This window comes from Lepisosteus platostomus, chromosome 27 (genome assembly GCF_059453375.1).
Source record: "Lepisosteus platostomus isolate fLepPlt1 chromosome 27, fLepPlt1.hap1, whole genome shotgun sequence".
NCBI lineage: Eukaryota > Metazoa > Chordata > Actinopteri > Semionotiformes > Lepisosteidae > Lepisosteus > Lepisosteus platostomus.
Genome location: NC_142637.1, coordinates 6,330,176 through 6,345,719, shown reverse-complemented (window position 1 = coordinate 6,345,719; position 15,544 = coordinate 6,330,176). Strand labels below are relative to the sequence as shown.

Below are 15,544 nucleotides of genomic sequence, written 5' to 3'. Positions count from 1 at the left end.
AATAAGAAACAGCACTCTTAAAGTGACTTTGAAGGCTCAGTGCTGTTGGAGATGAGGACTTTCCTAGCAAGACATAATGAATTTGTGGTTTTGTAACCTCAAGAAAACGTGGGCGAAGGTACCCATCAGGGCACTCAGGACCCTGAGTGCGTTTCGCCATCCCTGTGCAGTACGTACATTCGACTTTGCTCCTCGTGGCTTGGCTCGTTCTCTTCTGTGCTCCGTTCCTCAGCTGTGTGAACACAATCGAGCGATGGAGATGAGGATGGGAATACATTTTCAATATTCTATTTAATTATATTCTAATCGAGTGCGTTCCTTTTTCTCTCTTGGTTTCGGTTCATTACTCAGCCCATCATTGCTACAAAGCCCTTGAGGAAGTAGGGCTGAAGATCAGTAGGCATCCACAGGTCTTACTGTCTATAGCGCACCTGATTACTGTAACAGGTCGGTGATTTTACCTGGCGCTGACTTAAATTCTGTGGTTTTATCCCTTAGGTACCCAGGCCTGGCCGATACACCCCCATAAAAAGGTTTGGAAAAGAACAGCCGAGCAAATTTCAATGTGGCCATTGAACAGCTGGCATAATTTCGTAAATCGAGCAAATCAAGCACGACCACAGCTGAAATTAATGTCAAGGATTTATGCCAATGATGAAAACATCACAGAATGCTCTGGGCTTAAACCACTTTCCAGTGGGAAAGCTCCCTCCCGGAGAGCTGTCAGCTTTTTTGGAAAAAGTCAGACACCCTAGGACAGCAATGCATGGAAAGAAACATTTTGACGTTTTCTTCAGAAACAGCCCTGTTTGGTCCCGATCCGCTCAATGCCCAGTGGTTCTACAGTCCCCAAGGTGGAGGCGTCTGCACACACTGACCTCTGGGGCCTTGCAGCGAGACCTCCCAGCTGCGCGACATCCGAGCCGTGCTGACCTTCTCCGCGATCAGAACCACGGACTTCGACCGCGAGCGCTTCCCGGCCTCGTCCTCGTCCTGCAGCGAGAGAGAGGGGGAAACGAACTCTGAGCGACTGGACGGGGGGACAGATTCCCGCCCCCGACAGGAGCGCGCTATCTGCCCCAGTCTTCCGCGCGCAGGGCTGCGGGCTTTGCAGAGGAGAACCCCATCCCTCATTCCGACCTCGGAGCGCCTAAGCTGGCGACCAGACAGACACTGGAATTCTGCCAGAGAACCAGCACTGGTTAATCAAAGGAGCCAGGCTGGAACAAAAGCAGAGAGGAGCTCGGGCACAGCCATCTGCCAACAGTACGTCTCCCTATTAATTATATCCATGAACCTCAGTCCAAGAAATCAATGTACTGCAGCTTTTCATTCAGAATCCCAAGCTGGGACTCAAACCAATGGTGCTCGTTAATGGAAGCTACACTTCTGCAAGAACAGATTATAGCCAGTGCTGGGGGGGGTGGGCACCTTTACAACGAGATTCTCAATAACCAGGATCTTTGTGCAGGAACTAGTCATCGTTTTTATGGAATTTTTTTAGGAAGACAGTACCTGCAAACACTACTGAGCTGGGGGTCAGCATGCACAACTCCCGGGTGTATACTCGTTAATGCACTAAGATGTATTTTACTATCATCCTGTGCTCTTGGTTGTGCTTTACAGTAGATCCAATAAACATCTGCACACCAGAATCTGTACTGACATAGGACACAATGGAGCCACTACACAAGAGGCCTGCCTATCACATTCTGTAAGCCAGTTTTACTGAAATGTTATCCTTCAGCTTGGGATCCCGTTATTTCCCCATTGTCATTCATTCCTGTCTTCCACACAGGCACTGACCTCCCCAGTGGGGCAATCAGGATAAACGAAGGACAGTTTCCGCTGGTCCTGGGATGTCTCAGGCGAACCGTCTTCTTCTCTGTCTCCATCGCTGTCCATGGCTGTTGTGTCCAGACTAAACCTTGGGGAGATCAAAGATGACCATGCGAGAGTTCATTGTGGGTCCTGCGATTCTGCTCCAGCAACCTGAAAGCTGCAGGCAGTTCCCCTGCCCCACGTTCATCAACGCTGCACGTTTATTTTATTTTTCGGGGGGGGGTTATGGGAGGTTGGTGATGTATGATATACTATAGCCATAGATGCCTAAAAATAACTTGTACCAGATACTTCCACAGCTGTTTTAATGCAATAACTGGTCTGTGAACTGCACAAGCTAAGTAGTAATACGTTTATTTTACATACAAAACCTAAGAGTAGTTTGCCCAGTTAAATAAAACAAGCCGTAGTGCTATCCAGCAGAAACTAACCACTGGTTAGAATACATAAAAACAGACCACTTCCTGCAGTGCAGAAGCACCGAGCTGCCAGTCACATCACCGTACTTCCACGGGCGTCCCAGAGATTGCCTTCGGGGTCCTCCACTTTCACTGATCTCTCTCTCCGCTCTATTTATAGCGCGTCATACAGGGTAACCGCAGCACCATATACAAGTGACAGATTCACAGGTTAACAGGAAACGCGTCTAAGCGCAGCACAGTACTTTTCCAGCTGTGAGAGTACAATGGCTCCCCAGTGCCTCTGCAAGAGAGAGGCATCACCTGCCAGGTGGCAGTGTGGCGGGCGGGCGGGCGGCCATTTCTCTTTTCCGCCTGAATGAGGAAGTCAGTTATCTTAACCAAAACAGGCCTCATGCAAAAAGTCTAAAATTAGCAATGTGGTTTTGAAGGGTTTTGCCTTTTCGTTAAAATAGGCTTCACACCCTACGACACGCTCGCTTTAAATAAAATAGAATGAAGAGGTCAATTGGATTTTTTTGTGTTCTTCGGATCTGCTGCCATTTTTTAGGAGAATAAGGTACTGCTAAAGGTACTGACTCATAAGACCACAGCTGAAATTCTATGAAATAGTGGTATACTCAGCTAACAAACTGATCTACTAAATTCCAGTTTCTAGCTCAGGCAGAAAGACTGCTAGTCCAGCCCATATCCTGCCTGCTGGACAGTGAGGACGCTGCTGTGCTGAAAGAACCACAGCAGAGTTTCAAATCTGAGAATGGGAATGAAAAGCACTCCATCCCCTCATAAATACAACTACCTCAAAATCACAACTTAAAAGAAAGATTCCTTGTTTTTTTTTCCTCAAATCATGCCTCTCCCGTTTCCTTTTTTAAAATGCTGGAGTCTGAACAGTGGCCTTGAGAAAATGCCTTGGAGAAGGGTGAACTTCTCCCCTTCCATGAATGCATGGGGCAGAGAGGGCAGGTGCAATTGAGCACATGGCAATTAAGGTGGATTTGTGGACGCGCTCAAGTGCTGGGTGCTCAAGACCGAAGCTCCAGGGTATAGTCTAGGAAGGCAGGACACAGGATCTGAGAGCGAACGGGTAACCTATGAAGCAGCCAATGATATTAAAAACAACATTCAAAGAGCCTGCAGCTCTTTCAATTCACTCCAGTGCAGTAGTTTCAATCCAGACGCCTCCTTAAGCTTCTGGTGTTGTCTGAGCCTATGGAGTGGATTGGAAGACCCGGCACTGGCCTATTAAAGGATCTTGATGACTTGACTGCTGCCTACACATTCACACTGGCCTACTGAAGTACATTAAAGACCTCAGTGGGTTAGCCGCCATCACCCCCCACCCCCTTCCCCTCTCACCTTCTGCCCAAGTCCACCGGAGACACCGGCACCTCCCAGCTGTGTCTTCGCGAAGTGGACATGGACCTCACCAAAATGGGGAACGACTCCGGCTCCTCGGCCTCGAGGAACTCCGGATCCCCCTGGGCCGCAGCCGAGACAGCTGCGGGGGGCGCCCCCGCGCCCAACTCCCGGGTGTCCACGGCTTTGCCCTCCTGCATGCCTGCGGCGGGCTCGGCGGGAGACAGGGACCCGGGGCAGGAGCTGCTGGTGGGCTCGGGCAGGAGCTTTGGGGTGTGGCAGGACTGTAAACCCCTCGGCGGGCTGCTCGCTTCAGGGACCTGCAGCCCCAAGTCTCTGAAATACTCCGTCCCGCGGAGGGAGGGCTCTAGGGAGAGAAGGTCTTCGATGCTGCCGTCGATATCCAGCGCGCGGTCCTCAAAATCCGTATCGCCGGAGGAGTCATCCTGCAACAACCCCAGAGACACACAACCGTGTTAACAAAACCCCGCGAGGACAAGGCCTTAGGTTTACCGGTCACCCCGAAAAAAGCTTTCTCGGGGGCAGTACCTTCTCCTCAGTGGTGCTGCTGAAGAACACGTCCTCCGCGATGGAAGGCGGGGACAGGGAGGATGGCGACACGCATCCTGTTCCCGAGACGCTGGTGTATTCCCGGGAGCACGGCTTGCACTCCGATCCTGCGGGACACGGAGGGACAGGCCAGTCAGAACCAGGACCGCAGCTGCTCCCAGAGGCAAGCCAGGTTATCCAGCAGCCCCGAGCCCCCCAGCAGACACACAGGGGAACAAAGCCAGGAAGAATCAGACTTGCGCGCACACCTATCACACTCATCCTCATTTCCATGGCTTGTGCCAAATAGAAGCCGGGGCTCTGGCACAGGAAGATCATCTGCGCTTCCCGTCAGGTTATTTGGCCCTAACAGCAGCCCACCGTTTAACTGAACCATCTTGGCTCTGAAAAATCCATTTTCATCTTCATATTTAATTGGCACCTCCACAGGGACATGTCAGTGTATAATGCACAGTTAAAGCCCATGTAGATGAAAAAATGCATGAAGAGATCCTGATCAAATCTACAATTGGATTAGGGGATAGGGAACGGATGCAGCGTAGGTTAAGGAATTTCCTATCAGTGGAGATCCACAGACCTTACACGCAAAGCCTTCTCTCCATGCCTGTGTGTGTTCTAATGACATCCACAGAACTTCACAGGCAATTAGGTAAACTGACATTTTGCAGAACAGGGAGGATTCACATTAAATAATAACACTGACTGTTGACAGAACACCCTGAACTCTCTGCATTATGCAGCGCTCAGCTTGATGGGCAAGACAATTAATCAAACTAACACCAGACACATAACAGAGATCAGGCCATTGCTGTTTTCAATACTAAGAACGCCCATGAACCTGGGAGGCAGGGATCACCGAGACACTGCACTAAAAGTGATTGAGCTGAGAACACGCAATATAAACAATCACAGGCAATTCTGACAGAGCCAGCCCTGACGTACGCCAAAGGATTTATGGAAGCAATTATTTTTTTCCCTTATTCCTCATAACGGGACTTGACTCGTGCGGCGAGCACGACTACTGCTGTCCACTCAGCATTATACGGCCAGCTGTGCTCTTCCTGCATAGTAGAGTAGGGTTCCCAATTCTCTTGCAGGGGACCCACACACCTGCAGAGGTTCGCTCTGGCTGAGCTCTCAGTTCACAAAACTGAACAGTTCATTGACGTCATGACAGGATTCATTTGAATTCATTTAAGCATTTTCAGATTCTGGATTTTGATTGGTTTGGAATAATTATCTACTGGAAAAAACACATATAAAAGCTAGATGGATTAAATTATTTATGTTCTGATGTACCTAAACATGTTGGCAGTTGCCTTTTCATTACTGCATTTCATAAACTAAAGACCTTCAACTTTTTCAGTGAAAAACAAGTAAAGACCCGGTGTAAAAAGTCTCCCTGTTGTAGGATACGCCTTCCTTCGGGTGAGATGTTGGACCCCTGTCTTCACTTCTTGATCACTAACAATCCCTTGGCAATGTTACTAAGAGTAAAGTCCGAATTCCAACAATCTGCCTTCACTACATCTCCCCCTTGATTGAACTGAATAAGCAATTTCTCACTCCTCCACCTGATCTGCTGGTGCAGAAGGGCCCCAGTGTGTCACCCAGCTGGGGCTGCTGGTGCAGAATGGCACATGTGTGTCACCCAGGTGGGGGCAGCACTTCGGTGCTGGTTGAAGTGGATGAAAATGTACAGTATATATAAAATACAAACTCTCATGTTCTTTAGTTCCTTGGTACAACAGTACACAATCCTTAAAACAAATAAACATCATGAGCAATACACAAGGAAGGCAGGACAAAAGTGAGGCCCTAATTTGAAATATTTTCCTGTTGGAAAAAAAAGGTAAGAATCAGAATATCTAAAAAAGCCATCATCAGACAGGACGGCATAAGAATGTGGAAAGTTCCGATAGTGCTTAACTACTGTTAGTACAATCCCGAAGTGAATGGCACAGAACTCCAATCAAAAGCCTGCAGCTGTTACTGGGGATTCCAGGCTAAGAGCTGGGAAAACATCGAGCTCAGTGCAGCATAAGTGCTTCCCATTCCCACACAGATCGCTGGTTCGAATCAGGATGATGAGAACAAAAGAAAGGTCACAAAAGACCGTTTAGCCCTTCTTGTAGCGAGCAGATTATTGATCGCCGGATCTCATTCAGCCAGTTCTTGAAGGGACTCGAGGAATCTGCTTTCGCTATGTGGCTGGCTAGCTTGTTCCACACTCCCATAACATCTGGGTAAAAACATGCCTCCTGTTCTCAGTTTTGAATGTACTTCTACATACTTCCCACTTGTGTTCTCTGGTTCATGCTTCACTGTTTAATCAGAAGATATCTGCTTGATTGATTTGGTAATGGGATTCATCCCGTTTCTAACCGCTTTTTCCAATTCAGGATCGCGCGGGGGGGGGGGGGGGGGGTGGTTTGGAGCCGGAGCCTATCCCAGCATGCAACGGGTGCAAGGCAGGACACACCCCGGATGGGACGCCAGTCCATCACAGGGCAGACCACACACTCAGACCAGGGCCAATGTTTCTAGGAGCCAGTCAACCTACCAGCATGTCTTGGGAGTATGAGAGGAAACCCTTGCAAACATGGGGAGAGCATACAAACTCCACCCAGACAGCACCCCAGGGACTGAACCCCTAGCCCCAGCGCAGCCCCAAGCACCGCCAGGCTGCCTTTTAAAATCAGACATTTTTTCTCCCCCCGAAGACAGCGAGGGAGGAGGGGCTGAAATAAAAATGAGACCTTATTGCAGTCTCAGGGGGTTTTGGTTTGGCCAACGTTCACATCGTTCCAGCGCTGAGGTCACCGAGAGAGTGAAGAAACAGGCGACCCTGTTACCCCAGGAGAGCCGTGTCCACCTCCTCCAAGCAAGTGGGTTTATTATTATTTTTTGCACATGCTTTTCAGTGAACAATAACACTTATATCATTGCTTTGAACGAAAGCAGAAGAAAGCATACCCTCTCTCCCTTCCCTGAATCACTAACAGTTTCTTGGTGAGCAGGTATGGTTCGCTTACAGTTCACATCTTACTGCACACAAGCCTGGAACAGCATGCTGCTTGTACAGTAATAATATCCTTTTATGGCTGGCCTCACAGTTCTGATCTGACATTACTCTGGATTAAACATAACACACCCTGAGCTCTTGACTGTTTAGGTCTATCGCTCCCCGTCTCTCTGCTCACACAGCACATGAAACATTAGCAGCCAGCTCCTCTCCTGTTGACAAACCATACTCAGGAGTACAGCTGAATAAAGCTGAGGAATCTGAGGGCTTAAGTTATGTCAGTATGAGGTTTATCCACAGGATTATAAGAGTTATTTTAGTGCTGAGATTCACAAAACAAGCCGTGCTTAATCTGACTAGCATGCCGGCCCGTTAGAGGAGATATTATTGATTACTAATTATTCAACTGTTATTACAAACAGTGGGTGACAGCACTAATTCATGGGGGATTTAATGAGATATAAGCCTGCACAGTGTGATTGGACTCTTTCTTTCAGCAAAAACAATAAAAAGCAGAAGGAGTCTCCACCTCTCTGCATGCAGGATTGCATGTGCTCATCTTAAGGCTCTGGTCGCTTGACTCATCTGGCTTTGGGGTTGACTCTTGTGACCAGGGATTGCAGACTGTGGCCAGTGGGGGAGCAGACAAAGGTCATGTGAGACACGTGGAAGACAGGACAGAGAGGGACAGAGGAGGGAGGGCTGCTGTTCCTGACCACAGCCCACACCTGCCGAGCTGAGTCCCACAATGCCTTCCTCTCCACAGGCCTGCGAGGAACGACTGACTGGTAATCGTGTGGGGTTAAAGGAAACTCCAGGCAATGTCATGCCCCCCCAACAGAATGATACTGCTGGTTTCAAAAAAGGAAACAGACTGCCATAAATGTGCAGGTTCACTTCTACTCATGCAGACCGAGACAGTTTTGGTTCTCAATGTCTGCTCAGATAATCATGTCACCTCACCACACAGCGGCACACACTACTGATCAGTACGGGATCTGTTAGTCCTTCATCTGACCTCTGTCTCTGTGCACAGTAACCACTGAACCATCTAATCAGGGGAAAAACCAAAAAAAACATCCAACTTATCATTAAATCTACACCCACACTAAGTCAAGGGTGGCTACTTGAGGTGAGATCTCTTCCCAGATATACATTAAGAGTCAGAACTGCCGACAGAGCAAGAGGTGGGGATGAGTATATCATCCATCCAGCATCATCAGGAAGCTGGTTATTCCAGGTGAGGACTGAAGGAATCTGGAGTCTACCTCAGAGGAACACACAAACTCCAATTACCTTAGCCAACTAGTCTTTGGAAGGTTGAAGAAACTCCAGCACCCGGAAAAACAACATGGGAAGAACATGCAAACTCCACACAGACTGTGCCTCAATCCAGAACCGAAGTCTGCACCCCAGAGCTGAGAGGCGGTCGCGCCGACCTCCATGCCACAGATCATTCAAGATGTCAGATGAGGCTGTAAATATTCCCATTTGTGCACCATATGAAGCTCTACAGCACTGAGCGATATCTGACTGCAAGCGATTTGAATTTACAGCGCAGCTGAAAGTCTGTGCTTTCCTCAGCAGATGGATTATTTGTTTAAACAGCCGTCTAACCTTAACATACCTGTCGCAGTTCAACAATCACAATTCAGCAGCACAGAGAAACCCATTTCAAAGGGTTCAGACAGATGTTTGGTCTACATTTTATTCAACAGTTTCCCCACCTACGCCTGTTCACTTGAACCAAGATTTACAGCGGCATCTGTGGCCTAGGACAGGCGGGTTCATTTCTCACAAGCTATCAAACACCCTGTGGTGCTGCTGTAAAAAAAAACAAAACAAAAACTTCATGCAACAAAATGAAAATAAAATCAACGACACGCTCCTTAATTTTTATCAAGATCAAACGGAACAAAACCAGGGTGAGGTCAGAATTTGTTTCCCTGGCAGCAGGCGGATAATGAATTTTGACTGAGGAATCAAAGTGAAGCGCAGTTAGCTGAGAAAGCCCAATACGCCATCGCACAGCTTCTGCTCTTAGAAGACACCCCAGCTGTTCATTTTACCTTCAGACCGAGCTAGCCAGAGGGCAAAGGTAAAACTGAGACAGCTGGGACACTGAGCCACTCTCTGGAAAAACGAGGAAACTAAACAGAAACAGCTCGACAAGTTGAACAAAGTTTCTTTCTGGCTTCAGATGGGGGGGGAATCCACCAATCTTTGCGTTTCCACCAGGAAAAGGGAAGCAAAAAGAATTGCCGACTGGGAGCCAGGCAAGGAGATGGACAGACAAACATTCTACCTCGTTTGAAGGACCAGCGTTTCATCCACAGCTTGGAAAAGGAAGGCCAGGAGTTGTTAAGGGGGGAGTCCGCCATTGGGGAGGTCCGAGGACGAGAGGTGGGACCGCGGGGACGAGTGTGAGCAGGATTCCCGGTGCCGGTGTGGGAGCAGGGAAGGATCAGCTCATAGAGGAGAGAGGAGGATCAGGGGCTCTGGTACAGGGAGGGCTGGACGGAGTGAATGAAGCAGGGAAGAGGGAGCCGGGAGGAGGAGAGAGGACACCAGGGAGGGAGCAAAAAAGAGGAGGGGCGAGAGGGAGAGGTGAGAGACTAAGGCACTGGAAAGGACGAGGGAAAAGAGGGGAATCTGAGCTTCAGCTCCCTACCCTACAGCCAAGGAAACTGTACGCAAAGGAAGCAGGTAAGGATTAACACTTGAAATACCGGTAGGAGCTCAGAAGTGCTGGAGAAATGGACCGGACCTGCTGGAACACAGCCCTGGTCTTGGGCAGTGATGGGGGAAATCAGCTGCCAGCATCAGCAACGCAGACACACCGACATGACTCCCGCGCGAATAAAGACGAACGAGGCCAAAAGAAATTCGCTTTCAGGCATAAGCGCCTGTATTTTTATTTCTTCACCAACAATAGCCTGACTCAGCACATAACCTCCCTTCTGAATAAACCGCACGGGCTCCCTGGAAAACTTAGAGTGGATTTTACAAGTGCTCCTGCTGACATTATAAACCACTGCATGGTTTAGCTCCAGGTTTCCATCTCCCCTTGAAGACCTACTGCTGAGACTCAAGTCTTCTCAAGATACCTAAGAGCAAGCTACAGTTCAACTGGAATTCATTCCTCAGATCGATTTTTAAAACGCGCACAGCGCTTTGGAATTTTTGGGGAAAAAAAAAACTCTTCCCAATTAAATGAAAGCACATTTGACAGTTCCAAGTTGTTAGTGCTTTCCGCCACCTGGTGGCTCACTGAAAGGCTGGTCAGTTATGCCCGTTATCAAGTTACTTAATTGCCACTTCTTGTTGTTTTGGAGGCAGACTCTGGAAATGTGATGCAGACTCCAAATTCGGTCACTTCGCTATGAAAAACCGGCCCTAAATATTTAAAGATTTCACATTTTACTGTTTAATAACGAGCCATATATCAGAAGACCAGCAGACAAAGGATGACAATGTCATGTCAGTAATTAAAGCGTAAAAGGAGATTAAGGTCAGTTGATAAACCCACCAATCCCGGACAGCCTCCATGAACACTTACTAGCTGGTTTGTGGAGAGGCTTCACTTTGCATTTTCGCAACTAGAATATAGGTCACGAAGTCATCTCGTTCTTTTTCATCTCGCTGGTGGATTGAGGAGCTGGGCGCTAGATACACGACTGTGGTTTAGACGTAAAGAAGACGATAAGACTCTACCGCGTTTGTAAAGTAGCGAGATGGTTCACGCAACGTGAAAAACAAATTCTGTATCAACGCCGAGAAGAAAAAAAAACAACTCTAGTGACAGGACTCATGAACACACATCCTGTACATCCGCCTGAGGCACGGATCTTCGCTTGCAACGACGTTATACATTCAGTTTATTACATATTATCAGATTAAGTTTTTACAGTGGCATCATTTCAAAGTTTGCAGAATACTTCAGAGTAATCAACAGTAATCTGTACAGCTAAACTTAGTTTTTTTCCCAGACAAGGGAATGCTACAAGGTTTCATCAAGCATCGAATCTGCATCACTGATAACATAAGCATAGTTTCGTGAATTGCACTCTTTCAGGGTGCGCCAATGCTCAGCGACTGCAACAACTTCACAACAACGCAGGGTGCGAACGCGGCCGAGTTTTAAAAAAAAAACTGCCACGGCCGATCTGACGAGCTGACTGATAACTCGCACAGCTTCCTGACGGTGCGTTGCGCAAAAGTCAAACCACCGGGCAACTCGGGGTTCGACGCCATCGAAATCCTGCTGAAGACATGGCTAGGGCAGCACACACGTACTCCAGCAGTTAATAACCACCTCTGTGCAGATGTATGCCTTTTAAGATGTGTTAATGCCTTTGAGGTGTTGATTATAGATTCTGCATCGCTAATAATGCGCTGTATAGTTATGCACTGCAGACTCCAACCCAAATGCATGCCGGTGGTTCGAAGTGCAATTGAAAGGGTGCTTAGGCTCGCTCTGGCGGGTGCAAATATGCTCATTTCGCCTCTTTCCAAGCTCCCCTTGAGCGGCATAACCGAGACAGAATCAAGTCACACTCCGAGCTCTTTAAACACCTCCCCGCGTCCAGCACATTCGCGCACACACACTGCAGAAAAAAAAGTAGGACTTCAAATGAACTTACAGACGGGTTCAGAACATTCCCCCACCCTCTCCACTGGTATCCAACAGACTGTGGCGACTCCAGCTCAGGAGAAAGCGGCTCGCACCCCGGACCTTAATTATGAACCATCCCGTCCCGTCACCGCGCTCTCAGCGGGCTCTACTGGAAGAGAGGCGGGGAGGAGAGCAGAGCTGAGGTGCCGATTGACCGCAGGTTTTGACACAAGCGGCTTCCTCTTTTTTTTTTTCTTTTCAGCTTCGTGTGCTGGTGTTCCTGTTGGCAGACGTGTTCCCCGCCGTTCGCAGATCGCGAAAGGAAAAACGAAGTGCGCGGAAACGAGCCTGTTGTCATTTAGTTTTTTTAAAAAAAAAGAGAGAAAAGAAAACGAGGCGGTGGGAGATGATTGCGTTTGTCATTCTTTGGGTCAAGAAAAGTTCAACGATTCCCACACTAAAGAGGTGAATGTAGGGCATGAGTGTATCTTCAATTAACCCACTCGTGTGTCCCTACCGGCCTTTGATAAACCGTGGAAACGCCTTTATTTGCACGACTGAACCCCTTTCGCTGAAAGCTCATACAGGATTAGCACGTCTCTCACTACAACCATCTCTGGTTGCTGAAACCCGCCTGCTTCCCTCATTCACAGTTTTGAAAGCGCGCCGAGGGGGAGGTGAACTGGGGAGTCCGAGGCGACACCTTTTATCTAAAGTGACGGCAGGTGTGTCAACTTCAGCTGCCAGTCCTGCCCCCCCCGCAGGCACAGAAGCCTCCTCCGTCTGGGAGGATGAGCCTGACCTCAATTCAATGAGACAGCAAGGAGAAAAGTCCGTCCCCGACCACCCCTCTCCCCCCACCTGACATTACTGGCAGTGTGACCCTGTAGGGGCTTCTTAAAAAAAAAATGTTCCCTCAACAGCCACCACACACTTCATACTTCACACTGTTGTTAATGTCCCACCCTGCTCTGCTGCGATCTGTCTTCTGCAGGCTGAATCTGCGGCTTCAGATATGAGCTCAGCAGCGGAAAGTGAGGTTTCCGTATTTCAGTAGTCAGCTCAGAAGCGCAACGTCGCACGGATCTAGAGCTGGGACTGTGCCAAGACCTTGTTTTTGTTGGATATTGTTTTTGGTCCCTTTCGAATGGCTTTTCCCGGGGGGTTAGTGGGGATCCCTAAATCACCCACACTGGATTCGCGTGTGGGAGAAACATCAAGACTGGGCGAAGCGCTGGGCAGATGACTTTTAATAGAGATGAGTACAGGGTTTGCTTGCAGTTGCCAACAACATTACTTTCCAAATGCAAAATGGGAAGACAGATCTAGAGGAGGCCACTGGTGGAAAACGTTTACCAGAACAATAAAAAAGCAAACACAATTTTAGGAAAGTTAAATGCCTACAAACCCAAAGCAAGAGATGTTATATTAGCATGGTGTAATTGACTCTAGTAAGGCCCCATTTAGAATATTGTGTACAATTGTGGTCGCTCTGTCATAGAAAATATATTGCTGCTCAGGAGTCTGTCCAGACTAGAGCAACCTGATTCATTTCAAAGTTTAAGAGAAGAGCTTAAACGCCTTTGTCTTTCAGAGAGAAGACTGTGAGGGGGCAGGATTCATATTCAGAACCTTCGAATGCATTGTCAGAGCCCACCCACTGGACCGTCAATAGAACCACAGCAACAGGGACCCAAAGACACATGGGGAAACTACCCAGGAGTGCACTTAAAACTGAGAATAGGAGTGTCTCCCTTACCCTAAAGGTTGTGGGGGGGTGGAACAAGCTGCCCAGCCATGTTGCTGAAGGAAAAACTCCTTGGTTTCTTTCAAGTAAATAAAGCTGCATTACTCGCAGGCTACTGTATATAGTCTAATTTTAATTCATTTTCGCTTTGTACTGTGTACCTGTAAGCTCCAGAAAACATACTCATGATCTACTCGTGTTAGAGCTGACTTCTCCAAACTGGCAAGAAGGCAGCCCGAGCAGCTTACTCATAGGCTATAGGCAGATCTCCTCTTCGAGAGCGCATTTGAGAGGACCGACTATCTCCTGATGCAAACTGGAGGTGAGACTCGGTGCAGAAAAGTGAGAGAAATGTGGTCATAACAGCGGTCCTGATTCTATCACCAACAATCTGTCTGGGGTTTTGCAGAAGAGGTGTTTAAACCATGCGTGCAGTACAACACAGTGGACAATCACGGTCCTGGCCGAGGCCCAGCGTTGTGTTCCGACTGAAGCGGAGTTTCACTGCTCGTCTCGGAGAATTTGAAGGAAATATAAAATTCTCTATTGGCGTTAGAAACAGCCAAACCGAAAAAATAAAAAAAACTGGGCCAACTGCTGTCTTCTGTCGTATACTGGAAAATAATTTGACAGAGGATTTGAAACGAGAGATCCTATAGGAAACAGCGTCTTGGCAGAAAGGATGCGTGATAATATTGAGTTCTGTGTTCTATGCCTGCTGTGAGTTTTTTTACAGCACTGACTCTGAGATATTTGAACTTTGCCCTCGTATGTCATTTCTTTGTGCACTCAACGTTTCCTTTAACTTCAATTTTATTGAAAAAAAACAAAACATCCGTCTTCTCCAAAGAGGAACCATGTATTTTTGAGCAGTCTTTTCAGCTATTTTTGAGTTTTCATTTTTTTAAAAAAGGAAAAAGAAATCTTGCTGGAATCGTAAAACGTTTCCGTATCTGTCCTCCTTCTGACAAAGCCTGCCTTAGAAACCCACCTGGCGACCCAGCTAAGACCCCCCTGGCCTTCTACAGACCGGATTACCAGAACCCTTCCTGCTCATGTTAAGAAAACGGATTGTGTATCACTTACAGTAGAGTCTTTCTGCTGGAGGAAAGCTGGTAGAAACTGGCTGTGTTGAAACGTAATGGCAACAGTGACGTGGAGCAGTGTTCATGTTGCATGCTGTGTTTGTAAACTGTGGCCCTATTAGGCTGAACGCAATGAGAGCAATGATGTGGTCACTCTCCATTTTAAGGTGGTGTCTACTGATCTCCGAAACAGGGCAGTTTCCATAGCTCAGATGCCAGACAGAAGTAATAGCCACCAAAGAAGGATTAAGTTCCACATCAGCTGTGAATGAACTCGACGAGGGTAGGCCACTCTGTGGCATTTAACAACGTCTGCTAACACATCTGATCGGAGCATTCTTCAGCTGGGGTGAGGGGGTAGGAGGGAAAGTTATGTCCGTTCGAATTTCCCAAAATGTTTCCACATTAAAACAAAATTTAAAAAAAACCTTCGGTGCCTGCCATCTCTCTGGGCTACGACAGGACTTCCAAACTCTCAAGAGGAGGTCTGCAATTATGGGCAGAGACAGTTGCAGGCAAGGACAGGAGAGTTCCCACTGTGTGGCATGGTTTCTCAATCAGTTTCATTCCAGTGCAGATACACAGAGCAGAGAAGTCCAGGCTCATCATCTGCATGTACAGTCTACAGCATAGTTCTTGGCTGAATCAATGATAAATTCTTGCAATTGCAGACAGAATGTAGAAACACCCCTATTTGGCAAATGCTCTCCGTCCATAAATAAGTAAGCTCACAATCATTACAGTCCAATCAACTGATGCCAAAAAAGATATATTTTCCCCCAATGAAGAACAGTGGAAATGTGTTCACGATTTGCACTGAACTGAACTTATAGCAACAGGAAAAAAGAAAGTTATTTTGGACTAATAAGTGTAAAACTGGGG

The 15,544-nt window shown here is 47.7% G+C and overlaps 1 protein-coding gene across 2 annotated transcripts in view; it reads right to left on the bottom strand.

Annotated features, from left to right (window-relative positions):
* Nucleotides 1-9,703, bottom strand: part of arhgef18b (Rho/Rac guanine nucleotide exchange factor 18b) — a 63,346-nt gene extending 53,643 nt beyond the window's left edge. The window contains exons 1-6 of one of the 2 annotated variants that reach the window (XM_088621831.1): nt 9,521-9,703; nt 4,170-4,297; nt 3,621-4,066; nt 1,807-1,927; nt 879-993; nt 178-232 (exon numbers count right to left, since the gene is read on the bottom strand). In XM_088621831.1, coding sequence (XP_088477957.1) covers nt 178-232; nt 879-993; nt 1,807-1,927; nt 3,621-4,066; nt 4,170-4,297; nt 9,521-9,596 — 941 coding nt within the window. In that variant the 5' untranslated portion in view covers nt 9,597-9,703. The remainder of the gene's footprint in view (nt 1-177; nt 233-878; nt 994-1,806; nt 1,928-3,620; nt 4,067-4,169; nt 4,298-9,520) is intronic. The other variant, XM_088621832.1, reaches the window with a different exon arrangement.
* Nucleotides 9,704-15,544: the final 5,841 nt, after the last annotated feature.